Below are 14654 nucleotides of genomic sequence, written 5' to 3' on the forward strand. Positions count from 1 at the left end.
TGTCCTAGACCCCGCACTCACACTGGGGGAGCGTGGCTCACGTGGGTGACTGAATGCGAATAGGCCAGCGCCGCGCGCGCAGTCAGTCCGTCGTGAGGCGGTCTGTCCTAGACCCCGCACTCACGCTCAGGGAGCGTGGCTCACGTGGGTGACTGAATGCGAATAGGCCAGCGCCGCGCGCGCAGTCAGTCCGTCGTGAGGTGGTCTGTCCTAGACCCCGCACTCACACTCAGGGAGCGTGGCTCACGTGGGTGACTGAATGCGAATAGGCCAGCGCCGCGCGCGCAGTCAGTCCGTCGTGAGGCGGTCTGTCCTAGACCCCGCACTCACACTGGGGGAGCGTGGCTCACGTGGGTGACTGAATGCGAATAGGCCAGCGCCGCGCGCACAGTCAGTCCGTCGTGAGGCGGTCTGTCCTAGACCCCGCACTCACGCTCAGGGAGCGTGGCTCACGTGGGTGACTGAATGCGAGACCAGCGCCGCGTGCACAGTCAGTCCGTCGTGAGGCGGTCTGTCCTAGACCCCGCACTCACACTCAGGGAGCGTGGCTCACGTGGGTGACTGAATGCGAATAGGCCAGCGCCGCGTGCACAGTCAGTCCGTCGTGAGGCGGTCTGTCCTAGACCCCGCACTCACACTGGGGGAGCGTGGCTCACGTGGGTGACTGAATGCGAGACCAGCGCCGCGCGCACAGTCAGTCCGTCGTGAGGCGGTCTGTCCTAGACCCCGCACTCACACTCAGGGAGCGTGGCTCACGTGGGTGACTGAATGCGAATAGGCCAGCGCCACGCGCGCAGTCAGTCCGTCGTGAGGTGGTCTGTCCTAGACCCCGCACTCACACTGGGGGAGCGTGGCTCACGTGGGTGACTGAATGCGAATAGGCCAGCGCCGCGCGCGCAGTCAGTCCGTCGTGAGGCGGTCTGTCCTAGACCCTGCGCTCAGGGAGCGTGGCTCACGTGGGTGACTGAATGCGAATAGGCCAGCGCCGCGCGCGCAGTCAGTCCATCGTGAGGCGGTCTGTCCTAGACCCTGCGCTCAGGGAGCGTGGCTCACGTGGGTGACTGAATGCGAATAGGCCAGCGCCGCGCGCGCAGTCAGTCCGTCGTGAGGCGGTCTGTCCTAGACCCTGCGCTCAGGGAGCGTGGCTCACGTGGGTGACTGAATGCGAATAGGCCAGCGCCGCACGCAGTCAGTCCGTCGTGAGGCGGTCTGTCCTAGACCCCGCACTCACACTCAGGGAGCGTGGCTCACGTGGGTGACTGAATGCGAATAGGCCAGCGCCGCGCGCACAGTCAGTCCGTCGTGAGGCGGTCTGTCCTAGACCCCGCACTCACGCTCAGGGAGCGTGGCTCACGTGGGTGACTGAATGCGAATAGGCCAGCGCCACGCGCGCAGTCAGTCCGTCGTGAGGCGGTCTGTCCTAGACCCCGCACTCACGCTCAGGGAGCGTGGCTCACGTGGGTGACTGAATGCGAATAGGCCAGCACCGCACGCGCAGTCAGTCCGTCGTGAGGCGGTCTGTCCTAGACCCCGCACTCACACTGGGGGAGCGTGGCTCACGTGGGTGACTGAATGCGAATAGGCCAGCGCCGCACGCGCAGTCAGTCCGTCGTGAGGCGGTCTGTCCTAGACCCCGCACTCACACTGGGGGAGCGTGGCTCACGTGGGTGACTGAATGCGAGACCAGCGCCGCGCGCGCAGTCAGTCCGTCGTGAGGTGGTCTGTCCTAGACCCCGCACTCACACTCAGGGAGCGTGGCTCACGTGGGTGACTGAATGCGAATAGACCAGCGCCGCGCGCACAGTCAGTCCGTCGTGAGGCGGTCTGTCCTAGACCCCGCACTCACACTGGGGGAGCGTGGCTCACGTGGGTGACTGAATGCGAGACCAGCGCCGCGCGCGCAGTCAGTCCGTCGTGAGGCGGTCTGTCCTAGACCCCGCACTCACACTCAGGGAGCGTGGCTCACGTGGGTGACTGAATGCGAATAGACCAGCGCCGCGCGCACAGTCAGTCCGTCGTGAGGCGGTCTGTCCTAGACCCCGCACTCACACTGGGGGAGCGTGGCTCACGTGGGTGACTGAATGCGAATAGGCCAGCGCCGCGCGCGCAGTCAGTCCGTCGTGAGGTGGTCTGTCCTAGACCCCGCACTCACACTCAGGGAGCGTGGCTCACGTGGGTGACTGAATGCGAATAGGCCAGCGCCGCGCGCGCAGTCAGTCCGTCGTGAGGCGGTCTGTCCTAGACCCCGCACTCACGCTCAGGGAGCGTGGCTCACGTGGGTGACTGAATGCGAATAGACCAGCGCCGCGCGCACAGTCAGTCCGTCGTGAGGCGGTCTGTCCTAGACCCCGCACTCACACTCAGGGAGCGTGGCTCACGTGGGTGACTGAATGCGAATAGACCAGCGCCGCGCGCGCAGTCAGTCCGTCGTGAGGCGGTCTGTCCTAGACCCCGCACTCACACTGGGGGAGCGTGGCTCACGTGGGTGACTGAATGCGAATAGGCCAGCGCCGCGCGCGCAGTCAGTCCGTCGTGAGGTGGTCTGTCCTAGACCCCGCACTCACACTGGGGGAGCGTGGCTCACGTGGGTGACTGAATGCGAGACCAGCGCCGCGCGCACAGTCAGTCCGTCGTGAGGTGGTCTGTCCTAGACCCCGCACTCACGCTCAGGGAGCGTGGCTCACGTGGGTGACTGAATGCGAATAGGCCAGCGCCGCGCGCGCAGTCAGTCCGTCGTGAGGTGGTCTGTCCTAGACCCCGCACTCACGCTCAGGGAGCGTGGCTCACGTGGGTGACTGAATGCGAGACCAGCGCCGCGCGCACAGTCAGTCCGTCGTGAGGCGGTCTGTCCTAGACCCCGCACTCACACTGGGGGAGCGTGGCTCACGTGGGTGACTGAATGCGAATAGGCCAGCGCCGCGCGCACAGTCAGTCCGTCGTGAGGCGGTCTGTCCTAGACCCCGCACTCACACTGGGGGAGCGTGGCTCACGTGGGTGACTGAATGCGAATAGGCCAGCGCCGCGCGCGCAGTCAGTCCGTCGTGAGGTGGTCTGTCCTAGACCCCGCACTCACACTCGGGGAGCGTGGCTCACGTGGGTGACTGAATGCGAGACCAGCGCCGCGCGCGCAGTCAGTCCGTCGTGAGGCGGTCTGTCCTAGACCCCGCACTCACGCTCAGGGAGCGTGGCTCACGTGGGTGACTGAATGCGAATAGGCCAGCGCCGCGCGCGCAGTCAGTCCGTCGTGAGGTGGTCTGTCCTAGACCCCGCACTCACGCTCAGGGAGCGTGGCTCACGTGGGTGACTGAATGCGAGACCAGCGCCGCGCGCGCAGTCAGTCCGTCGTGAGGCGGTCTGTCCTAGACCCCGCACTCACACTGGGGGAGCGTGGCTCACGTGGGTGACTGAATGCGAATAGGCCAGCGCCGCGCGCGCAGTCAGTCCATCGTGAGGCGGTCTGTCCTAGACCCCGCACTCACGCTCAGGGAGCGTGGCTCACGTGGGTGACTGAATGCGAATAGGCCAGCGCCGTGTCGCAGAAAGTATTCTTGGGCTGTTCTCAGGAGTCCCGCACAATTCTTTTGAGTTTAAAAGGGTTCCGTGGCCAAATAAAATTGGAAACACTGTGTAAGCAATTTGCTGTCAATAGTGCCCCAGAGCACGCCTGGTTACACTAGTGCTGTGCCTTACGCGTGTTACAGTAGCTCCAGGCTCGCACCCGGGCGCAGGGGCGTCCCTGCCCCACAGTTACAGTAGAAGGCAAAGGCCTGCGAATGGAAACACTCCATGAGACGAGAGGCGTCAGCATAGCAGGCTGTACTCTGGACCTGACAGTCGGCATTTGTGTGTCTCCCTGCCAAGTGCAAAGGGAGGGTCTTCGCTGTGCAAACAGCTGCCAGCACACGGTGCGGAGTTCCAGCAAGCTCCGGGCAGGCCTTGGGCTTTCATGCCTCCTGCTGTCCCTGCTTTGCAGAAGCAGGACTCCGTACGCACCTTGTGAATAAACACGGCCACATTCAGACTGATACCGGAGTCTGGAAGCCCAGCTGAGACAGCGCCGGGCCCCCAACTTGGACCAGCTGCTTAGGCCAGAGGTGTAACTAGCAAAGCCACCCCCATTCGGGCCCCCAGCACTGGCCTGTAGACAGAGCCCATGGCCAGGTCGTCTGCGGTTAATGAATGACAGGAGGGGGTGGGAGTGCCCCTGCGTTACCCCCACCCGCTCCCCCAGGCTCTGGCCCGTCTTTCTCCTCCATCCTGCCAGGTTCTCAGGCAAGCTCCCAGCATGAGGCTTCTCACTGCAGTCCTGGCCCTGGCCGTGCTGGTCGGTGAGTGTCTTGGTGCAGCCCCATTGGCTGACAGTGCGTCTCTTGGGAGCCGGACTCACCCAGGAGCAGGGCAGGAGTGCAGTTTGGTGCCCCTCCCTGGGCCGGTCCCAGGCTTTCAGTCTGAGGGTCGGGTCCCAGAGTGGCTCCTGACGTCCCAGCCGGAGCCCTGAGGCCTGGATCAGGACAGTGGGGTCTAGATTCATCCCAGGCAGCAGCGCTCAGGCAGGCTCCGGCTCAGGCCCTGTGTCTGGCTGTTGTCAGGGAAGCCCTGAACTGGGGGCTCTGTTCCCTGGGTCCCGGCGTTTCCGGCTTGTCTCCCTGGGCGCGAACGCAGGCTCACTGCAGCAATGACAGAGCAGCAGAACAAAAGCCTCCTTCCCGCCCCGCCCCGCCCCGCCCCGCGGAGGGGCTACAGCCAGGCAACAAGAGGGCTCCAGGGCAGGGGCGTAGCGGGGGGCAGTTGCCCCCGGGCGCCATGCTAGGGGACGCCAGTTTAGTTCCCCTCCGCTCCCCTGTCATCCCTCGGTTTGCCTGCTCCTCCTCCACCCACCAGACTGGAGGGGGCAGGGGGCAATACAAGCTCCCCGCCCCCCCCCAGGGTCGGGCTAAGCTGGGCACCAGGTTCGGGGCCCTGCTGCGTGGCGGTGGCACAAATTTTGCCTAACACCCTCGCTAGCCTCTGCTCCAGAGTCTGAGAGAAAAGCCAGCAGAGCCGGTGAGAACAGCGGCCAGGTGTCTGAAGAGAGACACCCCAAGGGGAAGGGATAAGCACGCGGCCCCTGGTCCAGCGGGCAGCCTGTTCCTCTGGCAAGGCCCCAGACATGCCCAGCTGCAACCAGCCAGCACCAGAGCCCTGTTTGCTGCCAGGCCCTAGGCCCTCGGGAAACCCCTTGGCCCACATGGCTCAGCCTGTGCTCTGCCATGTCCTGCTGGGGGTGCCTGGGCAGTAGCGCCCACGGTGTCACACGAGAAGGAGTCATTGCTCCTCCCAAGTGAGGGTTGCCAGGTGTCCGCTTTGAACCCGACAGTTCAGTATTTGAGCTTCCTGTCCGGCAAGCAAATGGGGAAAATCCCCGTCACGGGAACGGCCGATATTTTCTAATGAAATACGTTTTATTATTATCATGAGCATCGGTATGTGGTTGCGCACTGTCTGGTGGGAAGACACTCGCACTGCGGGGCTGTGGCAAAACTGGGATAGAAGCCAGGAGTCCTGGATTGCAGCCCCCCAGCTCCAACCACTAGGTCTCGTTCCCCTCCCCGAGCTGGAGAAAAAAGGCAGAAGTCCTGGGCTGCCTCCCCGTGCAGTGGCCACATGCCCCTCCCGGCAGGGCAGCCCTGGGGCCAGCAGTGACACCGGCGCGCTCTTTCCTTTCCCAGCCTCCTGCCGCGGAGCGGAGCCCAGCAGGCTGGACGAGGCCACAGAGGCCGTCTCGCGCTACGTGGAGGAGCTTCTCAACTCGATGCTGGTCCTGAGCCAGAAATCCGAGCTGGGCCAGGAGATTCAGTAAGACGCTGTCCCCCTCGGGCCAGGGGTGGGGCACCCCGGTGCCCAGGAGCAGTGGGGCGAGAGCACGGGGAGCCAGAGTCCACCCGAGAGCGGCACCCGGCTCAGACGATTCATCTATTCCTGGAGTGCCTACTGAAGACAGTGCGGGGCTCCCCCGCCCCGCCCGTCGCTCCCGCCCGGGGCTCCCCCGCCCCGCCCGTCGCTCCCGCCCGGGGCTCCCCCGCCCCGCCCATCGCTCCCGCCCGGGGCTCCCCCGCCCCGCCCAACGCTCCCGCCCGGGGCTCCCCCGCCCCGCCCATCGCTCCCGCCCGGGGCTCCCCCGCCCCGCCCATCGCTCCTGCCCGGGGCTCCCCTGCCCCACCCAATGCTCCCACTGGGGGCTTGCCCCGCCCCGCCCCTCCCCGCCAAACGCTCCTGCCCAAGGCTGCCCAGGAACTTGCTCTGCTCCATGCACGGTTTAAGGCAGAGGGGTGGGGGGCAGGTTCCCCCACTCCACATGCCACTCAAGCAGGGACTTTCTGGCTCCCTTGCCGCTCCAGCTGGGGCACGTGTCTTTCAGGACTCCTCTCCTGGCTGGGGCTCCTGGCCATGCCTCTTCTGCCCAGTGGCTGGGACACTGGCCCCATGCAATTGGCCTGCTTAGCCACAGTCTGTCCCTGCTGGTTAGAATCCTACCCCGTGTCTGGCCTCACAACCGCACCAGCTCACCAGGGGCGCTGAGGGTTCAGTCAGGCTCGGGTCCATGTCTGGCCCTGGGAACTACATGGAGGCCAGGGCCGGATGCAGGGCAGCTCTGCTGCGCCAACCAGTGCCCTGGCCTTGGGACGCCCTTACCCCCCGGAGCCAATTCTCCGCCGTGGGTCAGCCGGAGCCAGCAGCCCCTGGGTCTCTCCCGCCGTCTCCCTTCTTTGCAGGCGGTGGCAGCTCCTTAAGACAATGGAGAGCGTCGCAGATGACCTAGCAAGGACGGTGCCCCCCGCGGCCCAGGCGCCGCTCCGGGCCCTGGCCAGGCAGCTGGAGGTGCTGCTGGCAGCGCTGTGGGTGCTGGAGAGAGAGCTGCAGCCCTACGTGTCGTCGCTGCGGGCCGCCCTGGCGTCCTACGCAGAGAGTCCACTGGAGCTGGTGGAGCAGTACGGCAAGATCCTCCTTGACACCCAGACAGGCATCATCCCCTCCAGGCTGCGGCTGCAGGAGCGGCTGGCTGCCTGTGCCCAGAAGCTGGGGCTGCAGGAGATGGAGCGTGACCTGGCAGCCTATGCCAAGGCCCTGCACCAGACCCTCCACCCCGCTGCTGAGGCCTTGCACACCTGGCTGAGCACCCGCTGGGTCACCTGCATGCAGTGGCTCCAGTGAGGAGATACCGCAGGCCCAGGGCATGCCTGGAGCCTCAGGTGCTCCCCGCGGGGGGGGCAGGGCTGGCTCCTCCCTATGGCACCCCCTGGGCTCTGCAGCTGGAACTGCCTCTGTTGCTCAATAAACCAGTGGCAGGCTCAGGCATTGGGGTCTCTTCCATCTCGGGGGAGGGGCTGGATGTCACGCCCCACACATCACAGCCAGTAACCAGCCCACAGAGGGGCAGGGCCCACTTATACCCAGCCTCCCCCAAAACATGCCCCCGTGTACCCCCAAACTGCCCCCTGAACCCCCCTAGGCTCACTCCAGCTCTCCCCCAAAACATGCCCCCATGTACCCCCAAACTGCCCCCTGAACCCCCCTAGGCTCACTCCAGCTCTCCCCCAAAACATGCCCCCGTGTACCCCCAAACTGCCCCCTGAACCCTCCTAGGCTCACTCCAGCTCTCCCCCAAAACATGCCCCCGTGTACCCCCAAACTCCCCCTGAACCCCCCTAGGCTCACTCCAGCTCTCCCCCAAAACATGCCCCCGTGTACCCCCAAACTGCCCCCTGAACCTCCCTACGCTCACTCCACCTCTCCCCCAAAACATGCCGTGTACCCCCCCAAACTGCCCCCTGAATCCTCCTAGGCTCACTCCATCTCTCCCCCAAAACATGCCCCCGCGTATCCCCAAACTGCCCCCTGAACCTCCCTAGGCTCACTCCAGCTCTCCCCCAAAACATGCCGTGTACCCCCCCAAACTGCCCCCTGAATCCTCCTAGGCTCACTCCAGCTCTCCCCCAAAACATGCCCCCATGTACCCCCAAACTGCCCCCTGAACCCCCCTACGCTCACTCCAGCTCTCCCCCAAAACATGTCCCCGTGTACCCCCCCAAACTGCCCCCTGAACCCCCCTACGCTCACTCCAGCTCTCCCCCAAAACATGCCCCCGTGTAACCCCAAACTGCCTCCTGAACCCCCCTAGGCTCACTCCAGCTCTCCCCCAAAACATGCCCACGTGTACCCCCAAACTCCCCCCTGAACCTCCCTATGCTCACTCCAGCTCTCCCCCAAAACATGCCCCCATGTACCCCCAAACTGCCCCCTGAACCCCCCTATGCTCACTCCAGCTCTCCCCCAAAACATGCCCCCATGTACCCCCAAACTGCCCCCTGAACCCCCCTACGCTCACTCCAGCTCTCCCCCAAAACATGCCCCCATGTACCCCCAAACTGCCCCCTGAATCCTCCTAGGCTCACTCCAGCTCTCCCCCAAAACATGCCCCCGTGTACCCCCAAGCTGCCCCCTGAACCTCCCTAGGCTCACTCCAGCTCTCCCCCAAAACATGCCCCCGTGTACCCCCAAACTGCCCCCTGAACCCCCCTAGGCTCACTCCAGCTCTCCCCCAAAACATGCCATGTACCCCCCAAACTGCCCCCTGAACCTTCCTAGGCTCACTCCAGCTCTCCCCCAAAACATGCCCCCGCGTATCCCCAAACTGCCCCCTGAACCTCCCTAGGCTCACTCCAGCTCTCCCCCAAAACATGTCCCAGTGTACCCCCCAAACTGCCCCCGAGCCTCCTAGGCTCACTCCAGCTCTCCCCCAAAACATGTCCCAGGGTACCCCCCAAACTGCCCCCGAGCCTCCTTGGCTCACTCCAGCTCACCCCCAAAACATGCCCCCCCGTGTACTCCCGAAACTGCCCCCTGAACCTCCCTAGGCTCACTCCAGCTCTCCCCCAAAACATGCCCCCGTGTACTCCCCCAAACTGCCCCCTGAATCCTCCTAGGCTCACTCCAGCTCTCCCCCAAAACATGTCCCAGTGTACCCCCCAAACTGCCCCCGAGCCTCCTTGGCTCACTCCAGCTCTCCCCCAAAACATGCCCCCGTGTACCCCTTAAACTCCCCCCTGAACCTCCCTTGGCTCACTCCAGCTCTCCCCCAAAACATGCTCCCGTGTACCCACCAAACTGCCCCCTGAGCCTCCTTGGCTCACTCCAGCTCACCCCCAAAACATGCCCCCCGTGTATCCCCGAAACTGCCCCCGAAGCCCCCTAGGCTCACTCCAGCTCTCCCCCAAAACATGCCCCCGTGTACCCCTCCAAACTGCCCCCTGAATCCTCCTAGGCTCACTCCAGCACACCCCCAAAACACGCCCCCGTGTACCCGCCAAACTGCCCCCTGAACCCTCCTAGGCTCACTCCAGCTCTCCCCCAAAACATGCCCCCGTGTACCCCCAAACTGCCCCCTGAAATCCCCTAGGCTCACTCCAGCTCTCCCCCAAAACATGCCCCCGTGTACCCCCCAAACTGCCCCCTGAACCCTCCTAGGCTCACTCCAGCTCTCCCCCAAAACATGCCCCCGTGTACCCCCCAAACTGCCCCTTGAACTCCCCTAGGATCACTCCAGCTCTCCCCCTGAACATTCCCTGCCACTGTCCAGGCAGCACGGAGCTGCAGCAAGGACCCCCCTTCCTCAGTAGCCCCCTCACGTCCCATGGCTGCCCTGCTGCCTCCCCTTTGAAAGCCCCCCAAGGGCAAATATCGCCCCTGTGAGGGGGGATAGGGGTGGGAACCGCTCTGCCCACTGCAGCCTCGGTGCCCCTTGGGGAAGCCGGTGGGGGCATTAGACACTCGGGCTGCCTGGCTGGGGGGCGGAGGGAAGCCGAGGGTGCAAGGGGGGCAGGAAGGAAGCGCCAGGAGGGATCGGAGCAAGTTGCCCCAGTAACACAAGGGACGGGCCTGCTGAGAGACCCAAGGGGATAAGTGGAGACATGGAGGCAGGCACATAAAATGGGGGGGGGCACTGCCCCCACGCTGTGTCTGGGGAGGACCCATGTCTGTGCCCTGCCCTATGCCTGGCCCCAGGGCAGGCTTGACACGTGGAGCCCCCTAACTCCTCTGCCCACCCCACAAGTCAGCCAGTCCCCATCTCCATCAGTGCTGGGCCCTGCGCCCTGGGGGGAAAGGCCTCATGTCCTATCCCGTCACTGAGCCAGCCAGTGCCCTGCCCTCCAGCAGGGGCCCCAGCGGGCAAAGGCCTGTGTCCCATCCCGCCTCCCTTCGCCACGGCAGCCAGGCGCCCGAGGGTGCCCCAGACCGGCAGCGTCACTCGGGCCACGCAGGAACAGCTCGCCCCTGCCCACACGCACCCAGACCTGCAAAGGGACCCGGCAGCACAGCCTGTGGCCGGGGCTCACTCTGCCACGGGGACCGGGATTCCCGCCACCAGCAGCCCTGCTGCCAGGCCCGTGTGTGACAGAGCCCCACTACTGCCCGGGCCGGCCACCCCCCGACTAGCGCCCAGCCACCGGACCCACGGGCCACCCCCGACTAGCGCCCAGCCACCGGGCCCACGGGCCACCCCCGACTAGCGCCCAGCCACCGGGCCCACGGGCCACCCCCGACTAGCGCCCAGCCACCGGGCCCACGGGCCACCCCCGACTAGCGCCCAGCCACCGGACCCACGGGCCACCCCCGACAAGCGCCCAGCCACCAGGTCCACGGGCCACCCCCGACTAGCGCCCAGGACCGGGCCCACGGGCCACCCCCGACTAGCGCCCAGCCACCGGGCCCACGGGCCACCCCCGACTAGCACCCAGCCACCGGGCCCACGGACCAACCCCGACTAGCGCCCAGCCACCAGGCCCACGGGCCACCCCCCTGACTAACGCACAGCCACCGGGCGCACGGGCCACCCCCCGACTAGCGCACAGCCACCGGGCCCACGGGCCACCCCCCTGACTAGCGCCCAGCCACCGGGCCCACGGGCCACCCCCCTGACTAGCGCACAGCCACCGGGCCCACGGGCCACCCCCCTGACTAGCGCCCAGCCACCGGGCCCACGGGCCACCCCCGACTAGCGCACAGCCACCGGGCGCACGGGCCACCCCCCGACTAGCGCACAGCCACCGGGCCCACGGGCCACCCCCCAACTAGCGCACAGCCACCGGGCCCACGGGCCACCCCCCGACTAGCGCACAGCCACCGGGCGCACGGGCCACCCCCCGACTAGCGCCCAGCCACCAGGCCCACGGGCCACCCCCCGACTAGCGCCCAGCCACCAGGCCCACGGGCCACCCCCCGACTAGCGCCCAGCCACCGGGCCTACGGGCCACCCCCCCGACTAGCGCCCAGTCACCGGGCCCACGGGCCACCCCCCGACTAGCGCACAGCCACCAGGCCCACGGGCCACCCCCGACTAGCACACAGCCAGCGGGCCCACGGGCCACCCCCGACTAGCGCCCAGCCACCAGGCCCACGGGCCACCCCCGACTAGCACACAGCCAGCGGGCCCACGGGCCACCCCCCGACTAGCGCCCAGCCACCGGGCCCACGGGCCACCCCCCGACTAGCGCCCAGCCACCGGGCCCACGGGCCACCCCCCGACTAGCGCATAGCCACCGGGCCCACGGGCCACCCCCCGACTAGCGCACAGCCACCGGGCGCACGGGCCACCCCCCGACTAGCGCCCAGCCACCGGGCCCACGGGCCACCCCCCGACTAGCGCACAGCCACCGGGCCCACGGGCCGCCCCCCGACTAGCGCACAGCCACCGGGCCCACGGGCCGCCCCCCGACTAGCGCACAGCCACCGGGCCCACGGGCCGCCCCCCGACTAGCGCCCAGCCACCGGGCGCACGGGCCACCCCCAGACTAGTGCCCAGCCACCGGGCCCATGGGCCACCCCCCGACTAGCGCACAGCCACCGGGCGCACGGGCCACCCCCAGACTAGTGCCCAGCCACCGGGCCCATGGGCCACCCCCCGACTAGCGCACAGCCACCGGGCGCACGGGCCACCCCCAGACTAGTGCACAGCCACCGGGCGCACAGGCCACGGCAGGCCAGGCAGCCTCAGGGCGTGGCTGCAAGGGGGGCTGTTGGGAACCGTACTCTGGGGAGGTGCATGCAGGGGCAGTAGGGGGCGCTCTCTCTGGGCAGGCAGTGCTGACCCATGTCCTGCAGTGCTGGGGGCCTGTGCTACAAACTGGGAGTGGGGGGCTCAAGGGAGGGTACAGGTCCCAGTGCAGCGCTGGGGGGCACTCCGCAGGGGGTGTTCCCCCCAGGCTGTGCTGGTCCCAGTGCAGTGCCGGGGGGGGCACTCAGCAGGGGGTGTCCCCCCCCAGGCTGTGCTGGTCCCAGTGCAGTGCCGGGGGGGGCACTCAGCAGGGGGTGTTCTCCCCCCCCAGGCTGTGCTGGTCCCAGTGCAGTGCTGGGGGGGCACTCAGCAGGGGGTGTCATCCCCCCAGGCTGTGCTGGTCCCAGTGCAGTACCGGGGGGGTCACTCAGCAGGGGGTGTCCCCCCCCAGGCTGTGCTGGTCCCAGTGCAGTGCCGTGGGGGGCACTCAGCAGGGGTGTCCCCCCCCAGGCTGTGCTGGTCCCAGTGCAGTGCCGGGGGGGGCACTCAGCAGGGGGTGTCTCCCCCCCAGGCTGTGCTGGTCCCAGTGCAGTGCCGGGGGGGCACTCAGCAGGGGGTGTCCCCCCCAGGCTGTGCTGGTCCCAGTGCAGTGCCGGGGGGGCACTCAGCAGGGGGTGTCCCCCCCCAGGCTGTGCTGGTCCCAGTGCAGTGCCGGGGGGGCACTCAGCAGGGGGTGTCCCCCCCCAGGCTGTGCTGGTCCCAGTGCAGTGCCGGGGGGGGCACTCAGCAGGGGGTGTCCCCCCCCAGGCTGTGCTGGTCCCAGTGCAGTGCCGGGGGGGCACTCAGCAGGGGGTGTTCTCCCCCCCCCCAGGCTGTGCTGGTCCCAGTGCAGTGACGGGGGGGGGCACTCAGCAGGGGGTCCCCCCCCCCAGGCTGTGCTGGTCCCAGTGCAGTTCTGGGGGGGCACTCAGCAGGGGGTGTTCTCCCCCCCCCCCCAGGCTGTGCTGGTCCCAGTGCAGTGCCGGGGGGGCACTCAGCAGGGGGTGTTCTCCCCCCCCCCCCAGGCTGTGCTGGTCCCAGTGCAGTGCCGGGGGGGCACTCCGCAGGTGGCACTCTTTGCCAGGAGAGGGTGGAAGGCCCAGACTAGAACAGGGCTCCGATAAGAACAAAGCCATTTCAAGCAAGACGGGGCCAACAGTGGCCACTAGCCAGGATGGCAGGGACAGACTCCCCAGCCGGTTTGCAGGAGGTGGGAATGGGCAACCGGGTGGAGCATGGTGACGCCTCTTCTGTGTGTCTCTTCTGAAGCCCTGGGCGTGGCCACTGTGGGCAGGCAGGATCCTGGGCTAGACGGACCATTCCCCTGACCCAGTCTGGCCATGCTGATGGTCTGCCCCTGCTGTAACCACTAGCCCCCGCTCTCCTGTGTGATGCAGTGTGGGTACCTTGCTGGCTGCTATGCTGGGCGGTGGGCTGTGGGTGACCTCTGCTGGCGGCTCTTTGTAGCACGGCCCAGCAGGACAGGGGATGAGTCATTATGCAAGAGGCTCCCAGCCTATCCGACCAGTTGCCTCCCAGGGAGAGACACAAAGGAAGGAGGGGAGGCCAGGCTCTGGCTGGGGGGCAGGGCTGGAAGGGACGTTGGTTAGTTTTTGCCGTAATCATGGAGGAGGCAGCCCAAGCAACGGGCTGGGATTTAGGGGCCCAGTCTCCCCCATCTCAAGGGGGCCTGAGGCATCCTAGGCCTGCCCTGGAACCAGATTCCATCTGTGCTGCACTGTGTCCTGGAGAAGCAGTAAACTCCCCCTGTTCTACTGGCTGGGGGGGTCTGTTCATGCCAGTATGGGGGTGCAGGCGTCAGGGGAACCCCGACGTGCTGCCACACTGGTGTCAGAAGTGGGATGCGCTGCACCCCGTGGATGGAGCTCCCAGCAGCGAGTGTCAAGGTACAGTAGAAGGAAGAGCCCTGGAGCCAGGCGTGCTGGAGACAGAGCGAAGCGGTTCCTGGGAATCGTGGGGCGCTGCAGCACTAGACTGGTGAGTCTGCACCGAGGGGCCCAGCGGGCCGATGGCCTGCGCCCGACTCCTGAAGGCAGAGCTGGTGGGGCTGTGCAGAGAGAGGGGCCTGCCTAAACCTAAGCTGATTGCCTGGCGGGAGGAGAATCACTAGTCACGGAGCTGGGATCCTGTCCCAGTGGGGAGCAGCCAGACCCCACCGGGGAGCATTTCAGACTCTGAGGGGGGGGTGGAGCACTGGAGCCCACCGGAGAGACGGGACAGCCGCCCAGAGGAACCCTGCAACCCATAGTCCGCCCAGGGGAGGAACCAGCCCAGCAGAGCTGTGGTGGCTGGAGATCCAGCTGCAGACGAAGGAATTGGAAGTAAAGGGCCAAGAGAAGGAGCACCAGGACCGAGAGAGAGACCGCCAGGACCGAGAGAGGGACCGCCAGGACCGAGAGAGGGACCGCCAGGACCGAGAGAGGGACCGCCAGGACCGAGAGAGGGACCGCCAGGACCGAGAGAGGGACCGCCAGGACCGAGAGAAGGACCGCCAGGACCGAGAGAGGGACCGCCAGGACCGAGAGAGGGACCGCCAGGACCGAGAGAGGGACCGCCAAGATCG

At 66.8% G+C, this 14654-nt stretch overlaps 1 protein-coding gene and 1 long non-coding RNA gene across 3 annotated transcripts in view; one reads left to right on the forward strand and one right to left on the reverse strand.

The window, feature by feature from the left end:
* Positions 1-14654, reverse strand: part of LOC142824214 (uncharacterized) — a 252464-nt gene that overhangs the window by 183173 nt on the left and 54637 nt on the right. The gene's annotated exons all lie outside the window — the stretch shown is intronic.
* Positions 4170-7333, forward strand: LOC142824216 (uncharacterized). The gene is made up of 3 exons (XM_075915943.1): positions 4170-4328; positions 5709-5835; positions 6753-7333. The coding sequence occupies exons 1-3, from the start codon at positions 4286-4288 to the stop codon at positions 7189-7191; spliced, it is 609 nt and encodes a 202-aa protein (XP_075772058.1). The 5' UTR covers positions 4170-4285; the 3' UTR covers positions 7192-7333.

The sequence above is a fragment of the Pelodiscus sinensis genome, unplaced genomic scaffold, assembly GCF_049634645.1.
Source record: "Pelodiscus sinensis isolate JC-2024 unplaced genomic scaffold, ASM4963464v1 ctg73, whole genome shotgun sequence".
NCBI lineage: Eukaryota > Metazoa > Chordata > Testudines > Trionychidae > Pelodiscus > Pelodiscus sinensis.